The 24,089-nt window shown below is 54.0% G+C and overlaps 1 protein-coding gene across 3 annotated transcripts in view; it reads right to left on the bottom strand.

Annotated features, from left to right (window-relative positions):
* Positions 1-24,089, bottom strand: part of GRB10 (growth factor receptor bound protein 10) — a 173,321-nt gene that overhangs the window by 26,056 nt on the left and 123,176 nt on the right. For all 3 annotated transcript variants that reach the window (XM_047695307.1, XM_047695306.1, XM_047695308.1), the window contains 3 exons: positions 8,663-8,819; positions 1,749-1,864; positions 1,017-1,085 (listed from right to left, as the gene is read on the bottom strand). In XM_047695307.1, coding sequence (XP_047551263.1) covers positions 1,017-1,085; positions 1,749-1,864; positions 8,663-8,819 — 342 coding nt within the window. The remainder of the gene's footprint in view (positions 1-1,016; positions 1,086-1,748; positions 1,865-8,662; positions 8,820-24,089) is intronic.

Raw genomic sequence — 24,089 nt, forward strand, 5'->3', positions numbered from 1 at the left:
GTCACCCTCCGTGGAAAGGAGAGCTGATGCGTCTCTCCAGGAACGGCTGGGTGACACTGCCATCCCAGCTGACCCCTCCCACATGCAGCATGCCTTCCTTGGGAAACCGAGGTCAAGAGCCAGGTCCGGGAGCAAGACCGGAGCAGTGACAGGGCCGGGTCCTCCTCAAGGGACTGTGAGGGACATGGCTCCTCCCGCAGATGGACAGGCCAGTGGACACGGCACAAACGCTACAGTCAGGGTCGGGGCATAGGGATCAAGGGGGCTTTGGGAAACCCCAGAACGGAGCTCTGAAGCCCTCACTATTCGGGAGGTGAAAACAGGCGTGGTGATCCAGAGAGCAGACAAAGGAGGAGAGCGGGCAGAGTTCTGCGGGAGCTAAATTTTCGTGGTTGCTCTTAACCTGAGGCCGCCTGGAGAACGTTGGCTGCATTCATGAATGGTCTGTTCTCTCACGCGACATGCCGTAAACAGACAAGTTTCTCGGGGCACAGCCTAACAGTCCCCACTCCTGCCTTCCCTGGGAGAGCGTGGGCAGCTCAGCCGGGGCCACGGGGAGGGGCTGGGGAAAGGCCGGGATTTCTTGAACAGACTTCAGAAGGCAGAGGGAGACATGATATGAAACTCATTTTAAAGTACATTCTGCTACCTTCTCAAGGTTTTTATGGTAGCTCTTCGCTCCGGGAAGGGGGCTCAGGGTCTGTATGGAGATCCCCAGGGCGGCAGCCTGGCCCGGGACCTGTGCTCCGGAGGAGAACACGCAGGCCCATGGCTGCTCTCTCCCGCCCTTCTGCTCACGCTGCTTCTAGCCTGGAGGAAGCTCATCCTGCTGGCAAGTGTTTTGCCATGAAGGAGCCTGGCTACGTACCCATTTCCCAACCAACAATTACTTTTGGTTACTCTAAACCCCGACAGAGCCAGGGCTGGTATGAAGACGGCAACCCCGTCTAGCTTCTGGGGAGCCGCCACTGCCACTGGAGAGGACGTCCACCCAGAAACGCGTCCCTGCCCAGTACCTGCAGAAGCTGGTTGTGACCGCCGTTGGACTGCTGACACCAAGTGACCATCTGCTCTGGGAAGAAATTCTAAGGAAATGGGAAAACAAATACATTAGGCTGGTTTAAAAGTGGGGAAAAGCAGCGTTACAGGGCCGCTAGTGTTCAAAATGTTCCTACAGGTGCGCGGATGTCCATCTGTATTTAAAATGACGTCTTTCTCCTCCCCTAAGTAGCAGGGGGCTCTGGATCCTGACAGGTCCCAGGACACATGCCTCCCTCGCCACCCCCCAGGGAAATAAAAAGGAAAGAAAGATCCAGCCCGATGTGCCAGGAAACTCTTCCTTCCACAAACCAGGTAGTATTACTGGCTATTTGCAGAGAGTAATGAGTTTTTCTTCTGCTGAATATTGAACCGATCTGTTCTTGGTTGAACCAATTCAACCATGAACTTTCGATGTAACTGAAAAACCTGCCCCACCTCTCTCCCCACTCAGAGGCTAACCCCCTCTCCCTCTGCGACCACGTAAAACGCCCTCATCACGTCTGGCCACCACAAAGGCATTTAGGTAAGCATCGGAGACAGAGTTCCAAGCAAGGACACCTTGTGAGACAGCAGATCGGGTTCTCAAACCCTCTGCCACCCCCGTATCCATCTCACTTCCATTATCCGCTGCTGGTACGGATCCCAAACATCAACCCCGAGAGTTCGAGAGTCGGAAACCCTGAACCTGAAGAGGTTAAGATGCTCACCGCAGGATTTTTGAAAAACTCGTATTTTGCGTAATTCTTCCTAAATAAAAACTTGCTCTCGCTTGCCATGGTACTCTCCACCTGGACCACCAGCTCGTGGTCTTCCAGGCACCTCTCTGTGGAGGAAAAACACACGTGTGAGAAGACACAGGCAGAGCCGGCCAGGTGCCTTCGCCCCAGCGATGACCTCTGGCTGCTGTTCCGCTCCTGTTCACCCGCTGTGAGCGCAGATGTGGACCAGGACGGACGACACTGACACCTCTCTGTCATGCAGTACCAAATGCGCAAGGGGTCCTGGAACAGGTCGGGGGAGGAATTCACGTCAATCCCGGCTTCTGCACGCTGCTTCTCCATTCGGCACCGGGGAATGTGCTCATGAAGACTTACGTTAATAAAGACTCCGGCAAATGATGCTGCCCTTGAGCCAGGGAATTCCCGCTCTCATGAAGAACAGGGACTACAGTAACCGGGAAAACGTCCACAAGACAAGCAGTGTCTGGAGGGACCCCTGGAAGGCGGGTGGGCAAGGGGAGAGTGAGTGCAAAGCCGGTGAGTCAGGAAGCTCCAGGGACAGACAGGCAGTCTGCTAAGAGTACGGGAGGGGACGCGCCACGGTCTGTCCGAATGCCCGGCCTCGAGGGCTGAGGCCCACGCCATCCGCACGCGGGGCTGCTCTCCTAGCCTGCATTACGCTGCTGGAGCACGAGGAAAACACGCCGTGCATGGCATGCACAGGTGTGCACACACTCAGGGCACCTGCTCTGATGGTGCCACGCCCCCTCCCGGAAGTCCGCTCAACAGGAAACCAACCACCAGGGATAACAGAGTGTTCGGTAGGACAAAGGCATGGCAGCCTTGCCGTGTGAACTGATGGCAAGATGGCAGAGAAGGAGATGCCACAAACCTGGCTCGGACCGGTGGGCGGGTCCTCCAAAGCCCCCTCCTCCTTTCCCATGGCCAGAGCCTTGGTGCCACATAGAGGATTCTTTGGTAAAAACATATTTGAAGCCCAAATTTGCCGAGGCCCGGGATGTCCTTCCCACAACTGCCAGGAAGTCCGGGGCCACGCCCGCTACCAACCATGAGCCACGGAAAGCCCCGCTTGCTCCTGGCTGTGAGGGAATCCGCCGCCAACAAGAGACCCTGCCCCCGTCCCACGTGTCCCCACGACAGAAGGGAGGAGCTGCGCCCGGCCTGAGTGCGCGATCATGACCCCTGCCTTTACTTTCCTGAAAAGGGACTCCTTTAGGTTGGCATTCGTTAAAACGGCGTTTCCGTGCAAAACAAATCAGTGACCTCTGTTCCAAAGTTTAGTCAGAAAAAAACATTTCTGTAGTAATAGGGACAAAGTCAAGCACCCCGAACTTGCTGATGGTTGGTCTACAAACCTGAAATTTTTCACCCAGCAAAATAAGGAAAAATAGACCTGCGGGGCTATAAGGACCTTAGCAAGGATGGGACGATGCCACGGTCCAAAGCAGAGCGTTCTGTCTGCACAGGGTCCTGAGGAAGCCCCACAGTGGCGGGGGCGGGGGGGGGCAGCAGCTCGGAGGGGCACACGCGTACACGGGCGCAGGCCCTAGCGCTCCCGGACAGCCGCTTCCTCCCTCCCCATGTCCCCCCGACCCTGGCAACATCTTGGGACAGCTGCGCACACGCTGGGCACAGGGCAGCCAGGCAGAGGGGAGCGGGGAACCCATGCGCCCTGAAAGATGTGTCCTCCTCTGCTCTGGGTCCCTCAGGGACCAGGAGCCTAGGACAGCAGTGGGCCCAGAAAGTCTATGTGCGACCCCTTTCCCAGAGACCCCTGTCTGCCATGGATGTCCAGGCACCAGCTTTCCCAGGCGTCGAAAAGCCACTCCGACAAATCAGCTCAAAGCCCTTTTCTCCAGATCTCACTTTCTCTCTGATTCTAAAAACAGGTTCGCTTTCTTTCTTTCTTTTTTTTTAAAGCTTTTATTTTATTTATTTAACAGAGACAGAGAGCGCACCAGCAGGGGGAGCAGCAGGCAGAGGGAGAGGGAGAAGCAGGCTCTCCACGGAGCAGGAGCAGGGAGCCTGACGCGGGGCTGATCCCAGAACCCTGGGCCGGGACTGTGACCTGAGCCGAAGGCAGACACTTCACCGACTGAGCCCCCCAGGCGCCCCTAAAAGCAGGTATTTTCAAACGACCGTGGGTGAGTCTATTAAATAATCCCGTCACCGTCCATAAACTTCCTATAATCACAACAGAAAGCGACATTTCATCCGCGTGTTCCAGAGGACTTTTTGTACAGATCGAAGAGTCCGATTGTACTCCTCAAAGGGGATTCCTCTTTTCTCAAATTTCTGACACTAAAACCAGCATCTACGCCACCATCCTACTCCACACACAAAAAGGTTACAGATCACACAACTCGAGAAGGCAGATCTTTGCATTAAACTGTGCTGCATGCACGTGAGTACTTGGCAGAAGCCTGAGCCACCGGCCCCGTCTCGTGTCAGCCTCCCACCCTGCCGCCCTGCCCCCTGTCCCCCTCCACCCCCCTCCATCTCAGGGAGCAGCTCCGGCTGTCAGCAGGCTTCTAACAGCTGCTCTGGGCTCCGCAGGACTGGGGACTGTGAATAGTCGAGGGGGAGATGCCACGGAAAACAACCCCCACATCTGGACACGCCCGATAAGCAGCGTTCCTTCTAAATACCTCAGTGGGGAAAGGATAGCGTTCTGGTGCCTCCTGCACAGAGCGACAAGGAGACAGAGATGGGGAAGGTCAGCATTCGGAGGCCCTTCTGAGCACTGAGGGCTGAACATGGATGCTATCTCTCCTTCGACACCTGTCCGCATGTCCGGATGGCAGTGTCCCTGCAGCCAAGCCCTCCGGAGGGTGACTGCCACACCTTTCTCGCCTGGCAAGGTACACATGCAAAGCTGTTAACAGCCTGGAGAGAACGCTCAGGCTTTTTCCTAGAGGACAGCAACCTATTTCTCCCAACTACAGAATTCACCAAATCCCTGGACTTTATGGGAGCTGTCTTCCCGTCACTGCTCCATGCACAGCGGACTCCCCTGCTCATGCGTCCTGGGGTTCGTGGTCACCCAGGGCCTGGGAAGGGGTGCCCCATGCCCTCCTGAGGACACAGCTTACCCACAGTGACACTTGCAATGCCACAGGGGCTCCAGGATGTCGTCTGCATGCCCCCAGTTGCAGTTGCACAAAATCCCTTAAAACGATCATTTGTCTACTCGACACAGCAGCAGGCTGACTGTTAGCTCTCCCGATATGCCCTCCACACGCAGGCCTCCTGGCAGAAGTGGGCCCTCAGGAGTCTCGCCACACACGGGCTTGGGCCAGATGGCAGAACCATGCCCGCCCTGTTCTGGTCCCTCTGGCTGTACTTGGTGGCCGCTGAGTGGCCTCGGTTGGGGACAGTGTTCTCAAGGCTGTGATGTCTACATTAAAGACCGAGGCCAAGGACCCCCCACCCCCCACCGATAGGCAGGATGTGAACAGATCACATCCAGGGAGCAGCTCGCCACGGCTGGAAGTCACAAAGCACAGACCAGCCTCCCTAAGATCGTCCATCACTAAGGGCTCTGCCCCAACTTGTCCAATGGTCCTGAGTGGTAAGGGACTTCAGGAGGTGCTGCTGGGGCTGAGGAAAGGCAATGACCCAGCTGTGACAGCAGCACAGTTCAGTGGGAGCAGAAACATTCCCACCAGCCAGAGATGCTGCCCACCGAGCACCAGTGGGCACCTCTGCATCTGCTCCCTTCCCCTACCCCCACCAACGGGGGCCACCGAGAGCTGCGGCCACACACATGCATGCTCGGTCTTCTGCTAGTGCAAACAGAATGTCACTCCTGCCTGGGAGAAAGTTTAATATCGCTAAGGATCCAATATTTTACCTGCGAAGATCTGGGTAGTAATTGTGCCTCGAAATCCTCAAATCTGAGGCCATACATAGGCCTAAAGTGTCATTGGAATTAGCTCAATTATGCCCCAATTATAAGGGGTAATGGTCTGCCTCATACCAGCCTTCCAGATCTGAGGCGCTGTGTGCCTGGCACCGCAACCTCAGGCCTCTTGTACAAACACATCCCCAGAGCATCCCCAACGCACAACCGAGAAAGCGACTCTCCACAGGGTGCTATCAGTAACTGCGGACATGGGGCTGGACAGCTCTGCCAGAGAATGGGGGTCCCCTGGCTGCGTGCCAGGACCCAGGGACACCCCCAGAACATCATCCATTAAGGAACTCTGCACCAGGCACGCACACTCATGCCCAATGGTGGGGATTCAGTGCTGACACATCATGTGGCTCTCCGATGGGCACGGCTACAGTGCCTGCCCCAGGGTGGTGTGCAGCGGGCTCCCGGATGTCCGCTGTCCCCACTGTCCCCACTGCTGACCCTCAGATGCTACCGAACACGGGTAAGAGCAGGATTTTCGCCTCAACAGCAACGTGGCTGAGTTTAAAAAAAAAAGGACAGCTTGCATCACAAACCAAAGGGCACACAGAGAAGATACAGGAGCATGAAGGCCGGAGGCTCTGCGGAACTGCGGACGGCAGGGCTGATCAGCTCTAGAAGCTCCCACATCCTGCGCTACCCAGGCCTTAGGAGCTGCTGCTCCCCCGCTGCCGACCCTGCTGGAGCTGCTGGCAGAGAGGAAACTGAGGTGGAGCCCCGTGAGGGCTCGTCACGCGCCTGCAATTAATGTCACTGACTTCCTTTTGTCAAACAGGATCCGTGTTCTTCTGCCTTTTTTTCCTCCCATCATTTTCCTTTCTCCCTTCCTTTTTTGTCACTTTAACTTGGTTTTGTAAGAAAGTATTTTCCCCTTTAGGGATGCCTGGTTTAATCCTCTGCCTTCGGCTCAGGTCATGATCTCAGGGTCCTGCGATCCAGCCCCACACAGGGCTCCTTGCTCAGTGGGGAGCCTGCTTCTCCCTCTCCCTCTGCCCCTCCCCCCTTGCTCAAGTTCTCTTGCTCTCTCTCAAATAAATAAATAAAATCTCAGAAAAAAAAAATTACCTTCTTTAGAGTATGTTAAGTCCATCCGTGAATAAGACAAGGAATAAACAGAAAGCGATCGCACCCTGAGAATACTGTGTGTGCATGCGCAGGTCTTTACAGAGTTTCGCAGAATAAATTCCTTTTCACGTGGGCGATGACTGCCGAAGTTTTACCATATCTAAATTCTCCATCTCTGGCATGATGGTCGTGAAATCAAGAGCTACCACAAAAAAATGCGTGAATCAAAATTTCTCACCGTTTTTGTATGTTTGATTTTTTTGTGTGTATCTGTTTCCATTTTATATGTGTGACGTTTTATGTGTGGACAAACATATTCGCGTATTGTGATACCTGCAGAAGGCCTTTCTACAATTCCTTTCAAATTAACAGTATTCTGAGTTTTGAGTAGGTTTTGGGAATATTCATATTGGGGTCCAAGTCCACAGCTGTGTTTTTAAAGTTCCTTCTGCGTGTGTGTGTGTGTGTGCACGGACACACGTTGGTATACATGTGTATATACCCATGCGTGGCCTGTGTACGTGTCCACACACGCTACACGGCTCCAACTGTTGTTTAATTTCCAGTTCCTTGGGAGCAGCACATGCTGCTGGCGGCCCCAACAGACCAATGTAGGGACCATTCATGACTGTCCCAAACTGGAGCTTGAGAATGACGCTTGACACCTGTTTCTGCAGGTGGCACCAGTGAATGCACCTGGTGCAAGAAGGCTGCTAGATGATGGAGGAACTTTCCTCAGGCCTGCAGGTGCACTGGAGATGGGCCAAAACAGGAAAGGGAGAAAGTGTTCTCAAGGCTAACCGTGAGCTGCACGCTGCATCTGACGGCACAGGGGAGCTAGAACACGGGGACTTGAAACGACGCCAACTCAGGGGGGCCCTGGGGCTCAGTCAGTTAAGCGTTTGCCTTCGGCTCAGGTCATGATCCCGGGGTCCTGGGATAGAGTCCTGCCTCGGGCTCCCTGCTCAGCCGGGAGCCTGCTTGTGCACACTCTCACTCACTCTCTCTCTCTCTGACAAAGAAATAAATAAAATCTTTAAGAAAAATAAAAACAATGCCAACTCAAATTTATGTAGCACTGTTCAGGCTTAGACTGTATAACAACATTCTAAAGAACACTATTTTGTTACATGAATATTCCAGACCTGGAAGTTTAAATTTGATCTATTCACCTTCTAGAAAGGTTCAGGAGGAAAGTTCAGAACCACAGGAAGAACTCTGTGACCTGTGCAGTCTCTCCTGCAGCACATGGGACAGACACAGTTGCTGATTCGGAGAAAATTCTGGTTTTAGGTGTGTGCCTATGATTTTGTAAGCACCAGCCGTCATCTGGTAAGAATTTAAACAGAAGTCTGAAAAGCTTCCTGACCTGAAAAAGACCACCTGAGCAAGAAACCCCACCAAACCTCAGTGAGCTCTACAAACAGCACCTATTTCAAAATAATCTCCTGCTCTCTAAACATGAGACACACACGTATGCGCAACCTGTGCGGACACTGTGAACCAGGCCAGGGCTACACCCTGCAACTTCTGCAGGCTGTCTCCATGGCGCCCCACTCCTGGGAGAGGGACGAGCTGCTGTGGGCACGAGGACACGGGGACGGTGCTCCCCCCAGCCCACACCTGTGCAGCAAGTTCCGAGCACCTGCCACAGCTGATTCTCCAGCCAAGTCACAGAGGGAACCTTCCTGCTGTGGCAGTGGCTGCCACCCTCCCAGAAGCAAGATTCTGGGAGCAGTAGGTGGGGGAGGGCTGGGAGGGACGCAGGAGAAGTGTCGGGAGAAACAGGTGTGCAGTGAAATGGGGACGGCACACAGACGTCTCGCTGTCCGAGCAGGGACTCGGTGGGGACACAGCTGTCTGCCTGGCCACACACCAGGTCCCCCAGCGTGCTCCCTACCTAGTCCCAGGTGCGGGTGGTGCTCCACGAGCGTCCAGCTGTTGTCGTCCACACAGTGACTTCTGTAAACCAGCAGCTGGCACAGGTCCCTGGCCGTCATGTCTGCTGGGATCTCCACCACTCTGCTCGTCCCGTCCTCACTGAAGATCCTCACATCCTGCAACACACAAAGGGCCCTCGGACAGATGAGCAACTGGGGTTTTCGAGGAGTAAACCCGAATCGAGATCGAACAGGAAAGGTAGCATCGTGGTGTTCCAGCCCGGGTCCGACGTCCTTGCAAGCAGCAAGGCCACCTGCCGTCCGCGCCCCGCCGCCCAGCTGCAGTGGGCACGCAGGGTTACAGCAGGAAGTTCTTGAAATGCCAGGACACCTCGGGGCAGGCAGGGCACACGGCCAGGCCGGAGCGTACGAGCTGCTTCCCAGCCACCTGTCTCGGGAAGCGCCAGGACGCGCGTCAGATACTCCGGTGGTCTCTAGGCCGAACGGTTCACAGTGGAACCAACTGCAGAGACAAGCGGAGCAGCCCAAATCCTAACTTCTGACGAGTCCGCCTATTGCCTGTTCCCAGGTCTGCCTGCATACAGCTGGCACCCAATCAGCCTGCATACAGCTGGCGCCCAATCAGCCTGCATGCAGCTCGGCTCACCAAGGCCCAGGGAGAGTCGACACGAAGAAGTACGATTCTGCTGAACTTTAAAATACTGAGAAGACGGGGCAGAGTAGGAGCACAGTCACAAAATTCTTTGGCTCCCTTCCCCCTACAACATGACACAGCTTCAGCTCCCTGGTACCGTGCAAAGCCACCACAAATGATGCGTTCCCAAGCAAAGGGATGGTCAAGCAGAAATCCCCGGGACCAGCAATGTCCTCTGCCCCAGCCACCAAGTGACAGGAACAGGGTGCAGCCTCTGGGGGGACACAGGGTGCTTTTAACCAAACCAAACCAAACCAAACCAAACCAAACCAAACCAAACCACCTTACCTCAACAGCATGGAAAAAGCAGTCAGAGGAACAAGACGGCATTTTAAATGGAGACGGTGTCCAGAAAGGGAGTTTGTCCCTGGCTTTTCCACTGTCCCCCGTGGGCGGGGCCCCACCAACAGAGGATTGTGCAGAGGTGCGGGGAGCCGGGAGGGCAGGGTGGGCAGTCTCTGGGCAGGCGGGGAAGCTGCTGGAGGTGGGGGACTGCTTCTGCCTCTGGCTAGGTCTGCTAGGTACTGAGTCAAGCCACACTGGGCAGACCAATCAGCTCCTTCCCTGGGCCTGATGCAAGGGGCCCCCACAGGGTCCCCACTCCAGTACGGCTGAGGGGGGGATGGACCCTCAGGCTGACAGGCCAGAAAGAGCCCCGCTCCTGTGCTCCCGGGACAGCGAAATGGAAATGCGGGGCACTCAGAGCCCGAGTGTTCTCTGAATCCAGGCCTGTCTGCCAAGTCCCTCAGCAGTCTGTGTCCATGGCGGAGTGGGAGCTCCTGTGGCCTCTGAATGTCACCTGGTCCTGACCAAGTGGCCTCAAATCTCTTGCTCCCTCTCTGTCCCTTTTCCCAGGTGCAAACTTTGGCTGGCAGGAGAGGGCGAGCTGTGGGGTCAAGTTCCTGTTGCAAGGTAGTGAACGCAGGAGCAGGAATGGGGATCGTCCAGTCCTACAAGGACTGTCCTTGCTGGAGGGGAGGCAGGGTCAGCCTGGAGGCACAGCTCCCAGGGGCAGGTCACCACGTCTGCCGGGCCACACCATGACAATCTCCCGGGAGCCAATCAGGACTGAGGGACGAGCTTGCAGCTCGCATGTGTTTTTATAGAAACCTACTCATCTCTTTCCGGTAGTGCACATTTCACTGGACAGAAGTTACACTTCCACGAAACAAATCAAATATTCAAATACGGCTGACACACAGCAGTCCATAAAAGTGACATTTAAACAACGAAAAAAGGTCTTCTGTCTGAAGGTCGAAATTTAAACGAACGCACACAGTAGCACGAAAGAGAAACGGATTTAGAAACTACAAATGGGTCCAGTTAATTCCTTAGAATACTGTCTGCCTGGTCCTCTGCCAAGCCTGGCGAGTTCCTGAGCACTCTCTACGCTCAGTGCCGGGGAGCCTCTCTGGGATGACGACCACCGTCAGCTTCTCTAGAACAATTTGATCACGCTGAAGTCTGTTTATCAACTTCCCTGCCCCAAATCAGGTCGGGCCCCCATACTGAACCTCCTTACCAGCCCGAATGCATTTTTCTTTAAACCGGCCCTTCCCCTCCCTGCCGCTCACAGACACCACCCCCTCCCCCCGGAGGTCTATATATAGTCTTCAGTATTAAAAACTAAGATGTACTTTGTCACCAGGCCAAGTCCACAGCTTTTGGATTCCCAGAGCAGGCCGGGCTGGCGGGCCCGGGGCAGGGGCAGACACAGACGGTGCCCCAGGGACAGGACCTCGAAGCCCATGCTGGCCGCTCTACCCTAGCCCCCTCCCACACACAGCAGAGCTGCTGGCCAGCGACGGGACAAACCCCCCACGACAGAAAGGCAAGAAGCCACTATACGTAGCAGCAGTTGGGGGTGGGAGTGGGACGTGTCCAGGGCTACACAGGAGAGGACGTCAGAGATTACTGAGGCACAAAGAGAAATGCTTGGTAACGGGTGGCCACCTTCCACCGTGCCTCCCGAGGCCAGCCGCTGAAGGGACATCCAGCACCATGAGGTGCCTTGTCAGTCACCACCTGGGCAGTGCTGGGGTTCATTCTGGAAGCAAATAAGGACGTAAGATCTCAGCCTGGGGCACAGGCCTGGGTCTCTGCCCTGCGCAGCTCACGGCTCAGCCAGGGGGAGATTCCTCCCGTGGGCCTGTGGTCTCCCGGTGGGGTTGGGACTGTAAAGGGAACGTATGGATCTGGGTCACACCAGGACGGGGTGAACTCGCAGCGCAGCCCTGCAGTGCCAGCTTCTATGGCCTCAGGCAGGCTCCATATTATCTGAGACTCACTTTCCCCTCTGGGCCGTGAACACTGCTTGGGGAGTCGACCACAGGTACGAAGCAGTGTTTGCTCTGAGGGTGTTTAAGCACCACTGATGGCCTCCCTCGGCAAAGCGGAGGCGGGGAGGTTCTCGAATCAGACTGGGCCGCAGTTTGGCTTCAACAAGAACTAGCTGCAGGAACCTGGCACTGTGGGCCCGTGCCTCAGTCTCCTCATCTGTGAAATGGGGAGTCTGTGAGTAGCACTGACCTCACAGGGCAGGCCCAGCTCAGGCTAAGGAGAGCCCCCTTTGGAAAGGTCTTGGCCCCCTGTGCCTGCCCCCTTGAGGCGTGCTTTCAAGGAATGAAGCACTCCCAGTCTACTACAGGCTGCAGACGGCAGGGAAGGGCCCCCACCTGGACCCTAAATCAGGCCTGCAAATTGGGGAACAGAAGCCTCCTGACTGGTAAGATGCTCTGCGAACAATTCAGTGGGAAAAACCAACCCCTGAATCCTCACTTTCCTCTTTTCTGTTGCAAAAAATCCTAAGTAAATCATTGCTTTCAAACACAAAATGGTACTATTCAATAGTGTGAGATGCTTCTCTGCAGAGGTGAGGGGGGCAGGGATGCTCTGTCAGGCAGCCCAGCCCCTGCCAGCCGGGCGCTGTGGCCTATGATAAAACACCTGGAGTGGTAATAGAAACTTGTGGCATTCCTGGAGCCCTGGTGTCACTTTTTATGCACTCCCTGCACAGAAAGAGCAGCAGACCAAATGGAAGGAGTTTGAGAACCATCAGGATAGAAGTGACGTCATCCCAGTGGCCCCAATCTGCACTCTGGGGAGCATGGCTTCTGGTCCTGGGTCCCTGGCAGGTCAGTCGTGGAGGCTACCTCTCTGCTGTCCAGCTCGCTCCCATGTCATGCACCAGGCACATGTTGCTGGCTGATTCACAGGCTCAGAAGCTCCTACTGGGCTGAGAATCCCTTAACTCTGGGCCAGACCACCGTGCAAAGATAGAAAGTGGGGTACTTCCAGTTCTTTGCACCCAGTGCTGTCCACAGTGCAACATGACCCTGAAGGTCAGGCCCCCTAGGATGCATGGACAGAGCAGGGCTGGGGCGGGGGCGGGGGCGGCAAACGCTGGCCTAGGAGCCAAGAGAGTAGGGAGGGGAGGGCTATGAGCCAGGAGCTCCCTGGCCAGCTTGGTCTTCCTTCTTTACCTTCGATCAACCCTTCTGAGCTGGGAGCTCTCCCAGGTCTGCTTTCAGCACATTTTCTAAGGTTAAGGACAGAAACTGAGGTTTTCAGAAACTTTCTTGTAAACACTGGGTGTGGGGGGGGTCAATACTTATGGAGAAGTCAGGCTGTAATCCACTGACTGCCAGGGACAGGAAGTAGGATGTGCTGATGGTACCCATCCTGGCTGGGGCCATGAGGAGGAAAATGGGAAAGTCAGCCGTGTCCAGGCAGGTAGACGGCACCGGGTGCCACACCTCTGCCCGGGCAGGTGGGGGACTCCACCTCTGAAGACCACAGCAGCCATGCTGGGGCCCAACGTGAATGCCCTGCAAGGCAGGTGTCACTGTCCCCCAATGAGATGAGAGATGTGAGTCTCAATAATGCGGAAGGGCTGGCCCAGCATCCAGCAGATGGAAACTGCTGGAGCCTGGACCTGACCCAAGGGCATCTGCTCTGGTTTGCTGCTTTGCAGGCATGACACTCCCCAGCACCAGACAATCGTCCGTGCCACAAGGGATCCTTGGCTTCCTAGGAGCGACCCGAGAAGGCTTCTGATTCTGGTGTGCTCGAAGCCCCCTGATCGGGCATTTGTAATAAGTCTGGGGGAAATCAAATTCAGTTCAGACTGGAGCAGAACCAGGATTAGACTAGATGAATTTTAGTGAAAAATAATGGAAATCGAACACCTTTTTCCAGTTCTGTTCTAAATTAATGGTTCTACTTCGAGACCTAAAGCAGGATAACTGAAACTGCCCCACGTCATTACATGGCTCGGTTCAAGGTAACAGGAATGTACGTGACGGTCCTGTCCAAGTCGGCTGAGGCAAATGCACTTTAAAAGAAATCTGCATTATAAACTGCTGACGTCCAAGTTCCAGTGAAAACATATTTTCAGTCCTTGCAAAGCCTTTCTGAAGGAGTTAAAATCGAAAAACAAAACAAAACAAAAGAAAACCTCACTGAGGGGCTCCTAGCGGGCTCAGCTGGTGAAGCGTCTGCCTTCGGCTCAGGTCATGATCCCAGGGTCGCGGGATGAAGCCCTGCCCTGGGCTCTCTGCTCAGCGGGGAGTCTGTTCTCTCTCTCTCAAATAAATAAATAAACAAAATAAAAAAAAATAATATAATGCTTTGAATAGTTCTTGAAAGTCAACCACATATTTCAGGGTCCCCCAGCGGACGCCCCTCCTTGAACGGCTCTCAGCCCAAGAGGTGGGTGACAAGACTGAAAGCACAGGGTGACCCGCCTTTGTGGCTCCATTTCAAACCAGACAGACCATTTGGAAGACTCGATTTTGACTTGCTCCTCTGTACTTTTCTTTCCTCGAAGGGGTATGTGTAGCCTGTGACTTGGACAAAGGCAGTATCGATAAAGTGGTATCATTTTGTCAAAAACTGAAATAAAAGCTATTTTAGAAAAGATGCAATCCTCCTTTGGTGGACTGTAGACAGCAAAGGGATTCCAAGTGTTTGGAGCCGAGCGCAGCTGGGCCTCAGTTTCCCTGCATGTACGGCGGTGGCACCAACTGGTCTGCCAGGCTTCACCCGAGGGCTCCTACCTGGGCCCCCACCGATCACGAGGGCCCGCTGCTATTGTCACGGGCACATCCGCTTCCTCTCCCCCTTCCTGGAGCTCCTGGGGGAGCAAGGCCACAGCTCCCTCCTCAGTCTTGCTCTGCTCTGCAGCTCCGTGAAGGTCCTGGGGAAGCGTCGCTTGTAGCACAGTGTCCCACACTCGGTTTTCTTCGTGCTCAGGAAAAAAATCCAGCAAGGCCCCCGCTGGAAAGCGCGGCCCCTTCCACTCTGCCGCGATGATTTGTTGGCGACTCTTCACACCTTCCCTCTGCCCTACACCAGGCCTCCTTGTCCGCTGGGCTCCCCTCGGGTTTCCAGGACCAGGAATCAGGGGTTCAGGTGAGTGGAAGCACACAGGGGGGGACCCGAGGAGGACACCGTTCAGGGTGGAGCCAACCTGGGGAAGCGCACTTTCCTGTGCGTAAGGACAACGCCAGCCACTCCTGGAATGTGTGAGAATGAGGGAAGTGGGGCACATAAAGTAGAAATTCCTGACACACACACACACACACACAAATACTAGTTTTTTTAATTATAAAAATAAGTTTTCATTGTAACATGTGACAACAGTAAGGGACAAAGGGGAAGAAATCGAGATTCACCGACAATTCCCCTCTTGGTTAAAACTCTGAGTGTGCCCTTCTAGTATTCTTCTGCACAGGTATTTATAAATAGACACACTGACATAGTTAGGATCACAGGACAGACAGTTTTGCAATCAGGCTGGTGCAGACTCAGGTTACGTCGTAAATATCTCCTGGGCACGACACTTCTTTGATGTCTCTGCACCTGTGAGGGGTCTGTCCACGTGGCCGTGTGGACCACGGTGCTGTCCACGTGGACGGTTTCCAGTCTTTCATGCTCACCCACAGAGCCACCTGGCTCATCTTCGTACTGGAGTCGCAGCGTGTGTGTGTCTATTTTCCCAAGATACACTGCTAGATGTCAAGCTTTATTTATTTTTTTTTTTTTAAGATTTATTTATTTTTATTTTAAAGAGAGAGAGAGCGCGCGAGCATGCACAGGGGAGGGGCAGAGGGAGAGAGAGTCTCAAGGAGACTTCGTGCTGAGTGCAAAGCCCAATGCGGGGCTCGATCTTGCAACCCTGGGATCCAAGACTCGGATGCTTAATCACCCAGGTGCCCAGACATCAAGGTTTCATAAAATCCATCTCTAGTAAGAGAAACATGCCCAACAGCAGAGACGACTGACCGTGTGTTTGGTACAATGCTATTTCCTAAAATCGGATTTGTTAAGGAACAGGATGGAACCATGAGCAAGTCCTCAGCCTTCCACTTAAGAAACCAGTTCTCCCCGGGAATCCCAGCTTCCCCTAGCGCCCACCCCCCACGCAGTCTAGAAGCCTCAATCAGGTAGAGCATTTCTGGCTCCACAGTGAGAGCACGGACTTTAGAACCCGCCAGTCCCAAAATCGGACTCCCCCTCCCACTGCTCCATGAGCCTCCCCACTTCTAACCCTCAACACCCTCAATGCCACAGTGGGGGGGGACTGTCACACAGGCTTACCCTGGCTATCACATGGGGGGCTGCATATAATCCCCTCGTGTATGGGTCACCGACTCAATAAATAACCATTCCAGACAGATCCCATCTGACCTATCTTCTCCTTCTGGGGGACACCTCGAGCCTGGCTCACCCTGCTGCACCAAGCCACAGCTCCCCCCCCCCACACCCCCGGACGAAGAGAGAGCATTTGCACAGAAAGAGCTCATCTAGAACTTAGGCCCCAAAGACTTCATCTCAAGTTTAAGTGGTTGGAATCCCAGTAATTAGGAATTTGTTTGCATTCAAAGAAGCTGGAGCCCTCGGGGAGGAAGGCAGTGATGGTGTCTAAGAACAGAACCCCCTCCCCCCCAGGTCTACCTGTCCATCTTGAAGTGGGTGGGGACAGCAGGGTGACCTCTGGAGGCCTGGTGACCAGCTCAGGGTGGGCAGGCACCCGTGCAGTGTGAACACAGAGCTGGGGCCTGTGGTGTGGCCGGGACTGGGCAAACCCTTCTGGATCAGAACCTCCGTGGGAACCAGTTCCTTGAGCCGAGCCCTTCCTGGGGCAGCGCCATCTTTCAGGGGCACCGGGACCGTGCACACATGGTGTAGACGCAACTCTGATTTGAATACTGAATTTTTTTATGATATTAAGGAATTAGGAATCATGACTGTTTTGATAAAAAAAAAAAAAACTAGTGATCTTTCACAGAACCAGAAATACTGTAAAATAATTACAAATAAGTGATGTTTTTACATGAGATTCTCATCAAAAGAGATGGGGGTGGGGGGTCAATGGAGTGCGGCTACAGCTGGCTGAGGGGTACGTGGGGGTTCACCTCACTGTTCTGTCTACTTCTGGGGAGGTTCCAAATTCTTCATAGACAAGAGCCTCAACACTCCTTCAGCCTTGAGTTGCTAGAATAAAGAAAATAAGGCTTCTTCTGCCTAACCTACCGGAAGGTTTGAACTAGCATCTCTCTGACTGTAACATTCAACAAAGGAAGCGATATCCTTTTCCTCAGTGCTTCTGGGCCAGGACCCGCAAGGCTGGATTCTGCCACCCGAGGGACGTGTGACGATGTTGGAGACATTCTGGTTGTCACAACAGCTGTGTATATGAGGGTGTCGGGGGCGTCCAGTGGGTAGGGGCCAGATAGGCCACTAAACATCCCGCAAGGCACGGGACAAGCCCTCAGACAGTGGACCAGCCGGTCCCAAATATCCCTGTCCACAGAGCACGGGACATCTTGTCCTCGGAAGCGAGCGAGTACAGAGATGGGGACACGTCCAAGCCCCAGTGGGGCAGCGTGAGTCTCTAAATGAACACTGGTAGTAATGGCTGTGAGCCACGGGACAGAATAACGTGTCCTTATGGACAAACACACACGTAAGTAAGGGGAAGGGAAAGGAACGAACGTTCCCTCAGCAGACTGCAGCCTAGTAAACGCAGAATGATCCAGGAATCGGCCGAGGATATCAATGCACAGTAAAACCAGCGAGGGGAAGCCTGAGGGGAAAAAGCAAGTGAACCTCGTCTCGAATTACCTTCCTTCAAGAAGTACTTCCTCATGACAAAGGGGAAAAGCCTGCAGAGGACACCTCTGCCCTGAGCCCTCACCTCCAGTGCTGATCGCACACGTCAGGAGCCATGTGAGCTGAACCCGGCGGAGGACGCAGACTCCTCTCTGTGGTCACACATACAGCCTGATGGGGTCCCCGGGGCCTCCCCACCAGCCAGGTGTCTTTCAGTCACTGTACGGAGGACACGGAAGACCTGGGACAGGCATAGAGGCGTGTTCTGGGGACACGACAGAGACACAGCCCAGCACCAACGGCGGTCCTGTACCGGTCACAGACCAGGAAGGAGGAAGGCCATTGAGAACATCAGAAGGACATCCGGGAAAGGTGACGTGGCCTGCAGAGTGGACACGTGCGCGTGGCTGATATTAAGGATTCTGTGCTGCACTCCCTGTTTTCAGGTAACAGACACTGAGGTCTTCATAGGAGTAAAGGAAGGACTTGATGTCTACAAATCAGACTCGCAAGCACTGGGATCACAGAAGTATCTCACCCAACATCGATCAGCTGGAAAGATCTGGGGGGGCACCTGGGGGGCTCAGTTGGTTAAGTGTCTGACTCGGTTTTGGCTCAGGTCATGATCTCACAGGTCGTGGGATCGAGCCCCATGCCGGGCTCCAGGCTTAGTGGAAAGTCTGCTTGAGATTCTCTCTCTCCCTCTCCCTCTGCCCCTACCCCCCCTAAAATAAGTAAATAAAGCTTTAAATTGTGTTAAACGTTACCGGATAGCAATCGGGGAACACGATCAACCAGAGTTCTTTGTATTATTCCTACAACTTCTCTATAGGTTTTAACTTATTCCGAAACAAAATTTAGGGTAACCCCACTCCTTTTCCATTCAGCTTCTGTCCTGAGGGGTACTTCGCTACAGGGTGTTTAAGTGATTATTGCTGGGTTTGGTTGAGCAAAATGTCCCCTGTGGGGAAGGTGGTGCTCTTAGGTCCGCCCGTGGAGATGGTCCCCTGGCGGGTGTACCTGGCCAGGGAGGCCCACAGAGCAGACCATCAGGGGGCCATGCCCGTGCTCTCTGCTGGTGGCCATATGGTTCCCGAGCTCAGGGCAGTGACACGACCCCTTCCCAACAATCCCCGTCCCCGTGCTGTATCTGCAGGTCAGGGCTGCCCATCCAAAGCAGCTCCCCGAAACCACCACGACTCTTTGAGTGGGAGCGGTCTACTTTTAGGCCAACATGTGATCTTTATTAGCATCTGATGTCAACGTGTCTAACTTACTGTGCTCTGGTTTCAGAAAAAGTCTTGCCTGAGCCTAAGGGCAAGCAGGGCTGGCGTTCCTGTAATTTGGGACTGGGGAGCCGCCAACAGCCTCTCTGGGGCGGCAGCACCATTGTTGGCAAGGGCGCGGCATCCCCTCTGCGACAGCTGGGCGGGCACCTTGGTGGAGTAGGAGGGCAGGGACACGGGGCAGGGACAGGGCAGGGGAGCCTGGGGGAAAGGCTGACTGGGGTCTGGGCAGAGCTGCGGGGGAGGGAAGACGTGCACACCGACCGAGGCTCAGAGAACAGGGAGTCCCGGGAAGCAGAGTGTGAGTCCTGAATGGCGGAGCAATCACGAAGGACCACAGTGTCCAGGCAGGTCCCGACGACCCGGAGGGCAAGAGCCTGAAGATTCAGAGGGGGCTGCCACTGGGGGCTACGTTTTCGGTCGATGACAATCGTCAAGAAAATGTATTCATAGATACAATGTCCCCCTCAAAATCCCAGCTCATCTGTAGGCACATCTCCTTTGTGCACAGTTTATAGCACCTGGAATGCCTTATTTGGGGGAAAGGACACTTACCTACCATTAGGGTGGGATTACAGGTTTACAAAAATGCTGATGATTGCCAAGAGTTAGCAACGAATTCTCTTAGAAAGCAGAACATCCACTGGCACTGCTTAGCTTTCCAGGTTGATGATTGTTTAGAACTAAAAATCCGACACCCCAAGCAAAAATCCCTAGCGGAGGACGACAGATGACCTCCGGCCTGCCGTACTTCCATGCCCGTCGGACAAAGCGGGGCTTTCTAGTTCTGCTCACGTTCGACTACAGATCCCCAGGAACGACAGGTAAGCCAGAACACCACAGGCAGCCACAACCCTTCTAAACCCGGAAAAACAAAAGGTTCCACCAAACACCAAAAAGAGTAAGCATCAGAATGTGGCAGGTGCAAACCTTATTCCACCCTCGACTGTCAAGGTCTCAGACAGGGCGGGTAGGAGAGCAAATGACCTCTCTCTTCAGGTCTGTCCCTTTGCCCCCAGATGTCTTTGAGAGTTCCTGGAAGCTAAAGAAACAGCCAGCCAAAATGATGGACTGCCTGAGAGTCTGCCTTCATCACTGGGGACAGTGACTTGGCAAGGGGGACCAGTGAGTGGTACAGGATGCCTGACCCAGATTAAGAGTACCTGAACCAGGAATGGCCAAGCCCTGGTGCCCTTGCATATTATTCTAAGGGACAGTTCGCCCTTTGACGATGGTTATAAAAACAAATTTTATATGCAGGAATGTACAGTCATAAACACGTAAATCTTTCGATACAGCAATTACATTTCTGGGAATCTACCATCTATTGGCTTCTCTCCCAGCTCTCAATAATTTATCTATCATCGATCCAACTCTGTGTCATTGATCTACCCTTCCAAGTACACAGCCATTCACTGACCGATGATCTATGCACAAGAATGTCCATTTCAGCTCTGTTTACACAAAGAGTGAGCTGCAAACTATTACAAGGGCCTTGGTTACATAAATGACGGTGTCTTCATGTAACAGAGCCGCAAGAGGCTTTGGGGGAGGGTGTGACGATGCCCGTAGGTCCTGAGCTGAGACAGACACATAAATGCCCATCTGTGCAGAACGAGATCGGGAACCAAGAAAGCGATCCCACCTTTTATCCTATGCGACCTTGTACCATGTGAGTTTCACTTTTTGCTTTTATTGTGACCATGAATTACTTTTGCAATTTAAAGAAGTTAGAGCTTGGCTTGTTTTGCTTTTGTTCCCTGGCTGGGCACAGATCATGTGGTGATAAGTCATGGCTAACGGAGTCCCAACCTTTAATTCTGCTTTCCGGGTGGAGTCCGCCCATGCTCACGTACCCACGGAAGGAAGCGGTTTCCTAGGAAAGGGAGGACCATGGGGGAGGGGGGCTTCCCCGTGAGCACCTGCTGCGGGGAGGTGAGCCTCGAACGCACTCAGTTCACAGGGAGGCTGGGGACAGGACGGCTCTTGGATCAACAAGGCTAAAGATCCAAAGACCAATACTGGGAACACGGGGGGTAGCATAGGCACGGCTCAACCCAGCCAGGCAGGTTCCATGGCTCCTTTGTCCATCTTGGCCACAAGCCAGCAACTCCTGGCACCATAAACACATCTTAATAAAGTGCCATGAATTTAAATGATGTGGAATGGGGCACTTGGGTGGCTCAGTCATTAAGCATCTGCCTTTGGCTTAAGTCATGATCCCAGGGTCCTGGGATTGAGTCCCACATCAGCTCCCTGCTCAGTGGGAAGCCTGCTTCTCCCTCTCCCCCTGCCTGCTTGTGTTCCCTCTCTGTCTCTCTCTGTCAAATAAATAAAATCTTAAAAATAAATAAATAAGTAAATAAATAAATGATGCGGGACGGGAGAGCAGAAGAAGAACTACGCCTTTTAATATACGGAAGCTCATTCAGGCTCATCTAGCGTAAGGTTCTCTCTCCTGGTGGTGGGACTCATCCCAGGAGCCTCAGGAAAACAACATCAACAAAAACCTGCTGAGGATCCATCAGCCCCGAGGTGGAAATCTTTGTTACGGAGGTGGGGTACAACCCAATCACATTTTGTAACACGCAACACAGATACAAATGATCGATGCTACAGAAAGCAGGATTTCCAGCAGAAACAACAGCAAGAAGGTTTGCTTTCTAGGAGCAATCAATCTTAGTAGGCAGCACGGACCCTAACAGGTACCCTACAGTTGAAAACCTACTTTAAGGTCTGCCTTCGATGGGCGGAAACCTCCAACACTTCAGGTCTGCTGGATAAGGGTGGCTTTCTGTCATCGCCATCCACGGTGGATATTCCCCGAGGAACTTCTCTTCGCCAGGCATTTGGGCGCTGGGGACACGTTGCTTAGACTGACCTCCCGACCTCACGATCCCACACTCAAGTGGGGAGACAGACAACATACGAGAAGCAAAACCCAGGGTGTCCCCTGCGGGAATGAGAGCGAGACAGCCCAGTGGGGACACTGGAAGGGCGTCCCTGCAGGCAGCTGGGAGGAATGTACCCTTTACCCTGAAATATAAAGTCACTGCACCGAAGGTGTCGCATGGGACCATTTTAAAAGGGTCGTTCCAGTGCTGCATGGGTAACGGCGCTGGGTGGGGACAGAAACTGGGAGACCCGCTGAGCAAGAGTGCAGGGCAGGAAGGCACATCAGACCTGGGTTCCAGCAAAGGAGCCACGAGAGGCCATCCAGCTGTGGTTGGTGGCAGGTGACAGGGTGGGGGGAAGGAATTCGGGGAATCACATGGGGCAGCTGGGGCAGGAGCCTGTGGAAAGAGAAGGTTTTGAGTGGGGATCGGAGGCTGAGTTTGGACACACTGAGTATGAAGAGCCTCACAGGCATTCACAAAGAGAAGCCACATCAGTGCCGAACACAGAAGTCTGGGCTCGGGGAGAACACAGACCTGGGGTATCCATGTGCAGAGGCTGGGAAGCTCCAACAGGGACCGTGGCCACGTGGGTGCAGGGCAAGGGAGAGGGCCTGGATGCAGAGCAGCGGGCAGGCTCCCACTCACAGGTGGGTGCTGGGAGCACCCAGATGGCCCCAGCACTGGAGTGACATCCCTTAGGGCAAGTGCGCTGCTGGGGAGCACGAGGGGCAGAGACAGCTGAGCGCCCTCCAAACACAGTGGTACAGACAGAGGGGATAACGGGGCAGAGGGGAGGCGAAGGGAAGGCGGGGCTCACAGGAGCTAGAGAAACAAGTAGTTTGGGAAGGGAGCCCGTGCCATGTGCCACAGAGACACGGTCACAGATGTTACCCAAACCTGACTGCAGGCGGTGACCAGGGGTAGGTCTCGCGTCCTTGATAAGATTCATTTCAGGGAACCAGCAGAACTGAAAGTCTGATGAGGAGTGCTGAGGGGAGAGAGCAAGGACACTCAGTCCATGGCTTGGCCATGGATGGACAGCAATGCAAGCAGAGGGGGTGTCCCCCTGGGAGGTCTGGGGTTAGGGCTTATCTAGATGCCAATGGAGTGATCCAGGGACAAAGGAGAGTCTCACGATGGAGGACAAGAGACGGGGTGATGGCAGGAACAAACGCAAGAGAGGGGTGCTGGCCATGAACAGGGGCTGGCGTGAACACAGGATATTAGCCATGAATGTGGGGTCAAGTCCACATGGCCAGGAAGGCAGACAGGTGGACAGAGGAGTTCTCTTTGGCAACAGCTCCTCATTCTTAAACCAGAGGCAAAATTACCAGGTGTGATGTCAGAAGAGGGAGCCAAAGCTGTGAAAAGTTGTTTTTTGCTCAGGAGTAGTGAGTGAATTGGGAGTGGGGAAAATCTTTGAAAGAAAAGGGACTGAGAAAGAGAGAGAGATGATGTACCTTTTTCTTATTGATTCTTAGCAGCTCTTTATTTAGGATAATGCAAAAGTAAGTATTCCAGATATTCTTCTGCAGCTTGTCCACAGCTTAATATTTAACTTATGACATTACTTTCCTTGTTTAAAAAAAAAAAAGATTCACTCATTTTAGAGAGAGCAAGTGTGCACAAGCAGGTGGGGGAGGGCAGAGGGAGCGCGAGAGAACCTCCAGCGGACTCCCCACTTGGCGCTGAGCCTGACACGGGGCTTGAGCCTACAACCCTGGGACCACAACCTGAGTCGAAACCGAGAGTCTGAAGCTTAGCCGACAGCCACCCAGGCAGCCCCCAATTCCCCCTCTCTATAAGGACACCAGTCATCTTGGATTGACCCCTCTCCCCCAGTGTGACCTCCGCTAAAGTAATGAGGGCTGTAACAACTCTATTTCTGCACGTAACACCGAGACGCGGTGGGCGGGCTTCGGGACTGGACTTCCGCCAGTGAGCGGGGTTTGGGGGAGACACACACTTTGGTCCACTGTGGCATGCAATGAAGTGGGAGACCCCAATGGCACTCTTCCTCCAAACAGCTGCTAACTGTCCTAGCACAAGGCACTTGCCACGCGCACCCTATGCTAACCCACGCTAGCTTGGGCTCTGCCCCGGGGTACGCGCTCCAGAGCATAGACCATCTCTCCGTTCTGCAACCAGAACCGTGTGGCTTTCATGACAACAAAACATGATGTTTTCTAACATCCAAACATCCTCCCGAGGGAGGGAAGCAGTCATCACTCAAAGCCCGAATCCAGACGGCCTCTTCTGTGTTTCCACTAAACTCACGCCGACCGCAGGGCTGGACCCTTTGCGGCCTGTGCACCCGCTCCTCTGACCATGTCACCCCGACACCTGCGTGCCATCTCCTCTTGGAAATCCCCACCCCCCGGTCCTGAAAACACTAGATGGTTTGGATTCCAAGGTCTGAAAAGGCCAAGAGAAC

The sequence above is a fragment of the Lutra lutra genome, chromosome 11 (genome assembly GCF_902655055.1).
Source record: "Lutra lutra chromosome 11, mLutLut1.2, whole genome shotgun sequence".
Taxonomy (NCBI): domain Eukaryota; kingdom Metazoa; phylum Chordata; class Mammalia; order Carnivora; family Mustelidae; genus Lutra; species Lutra lutra.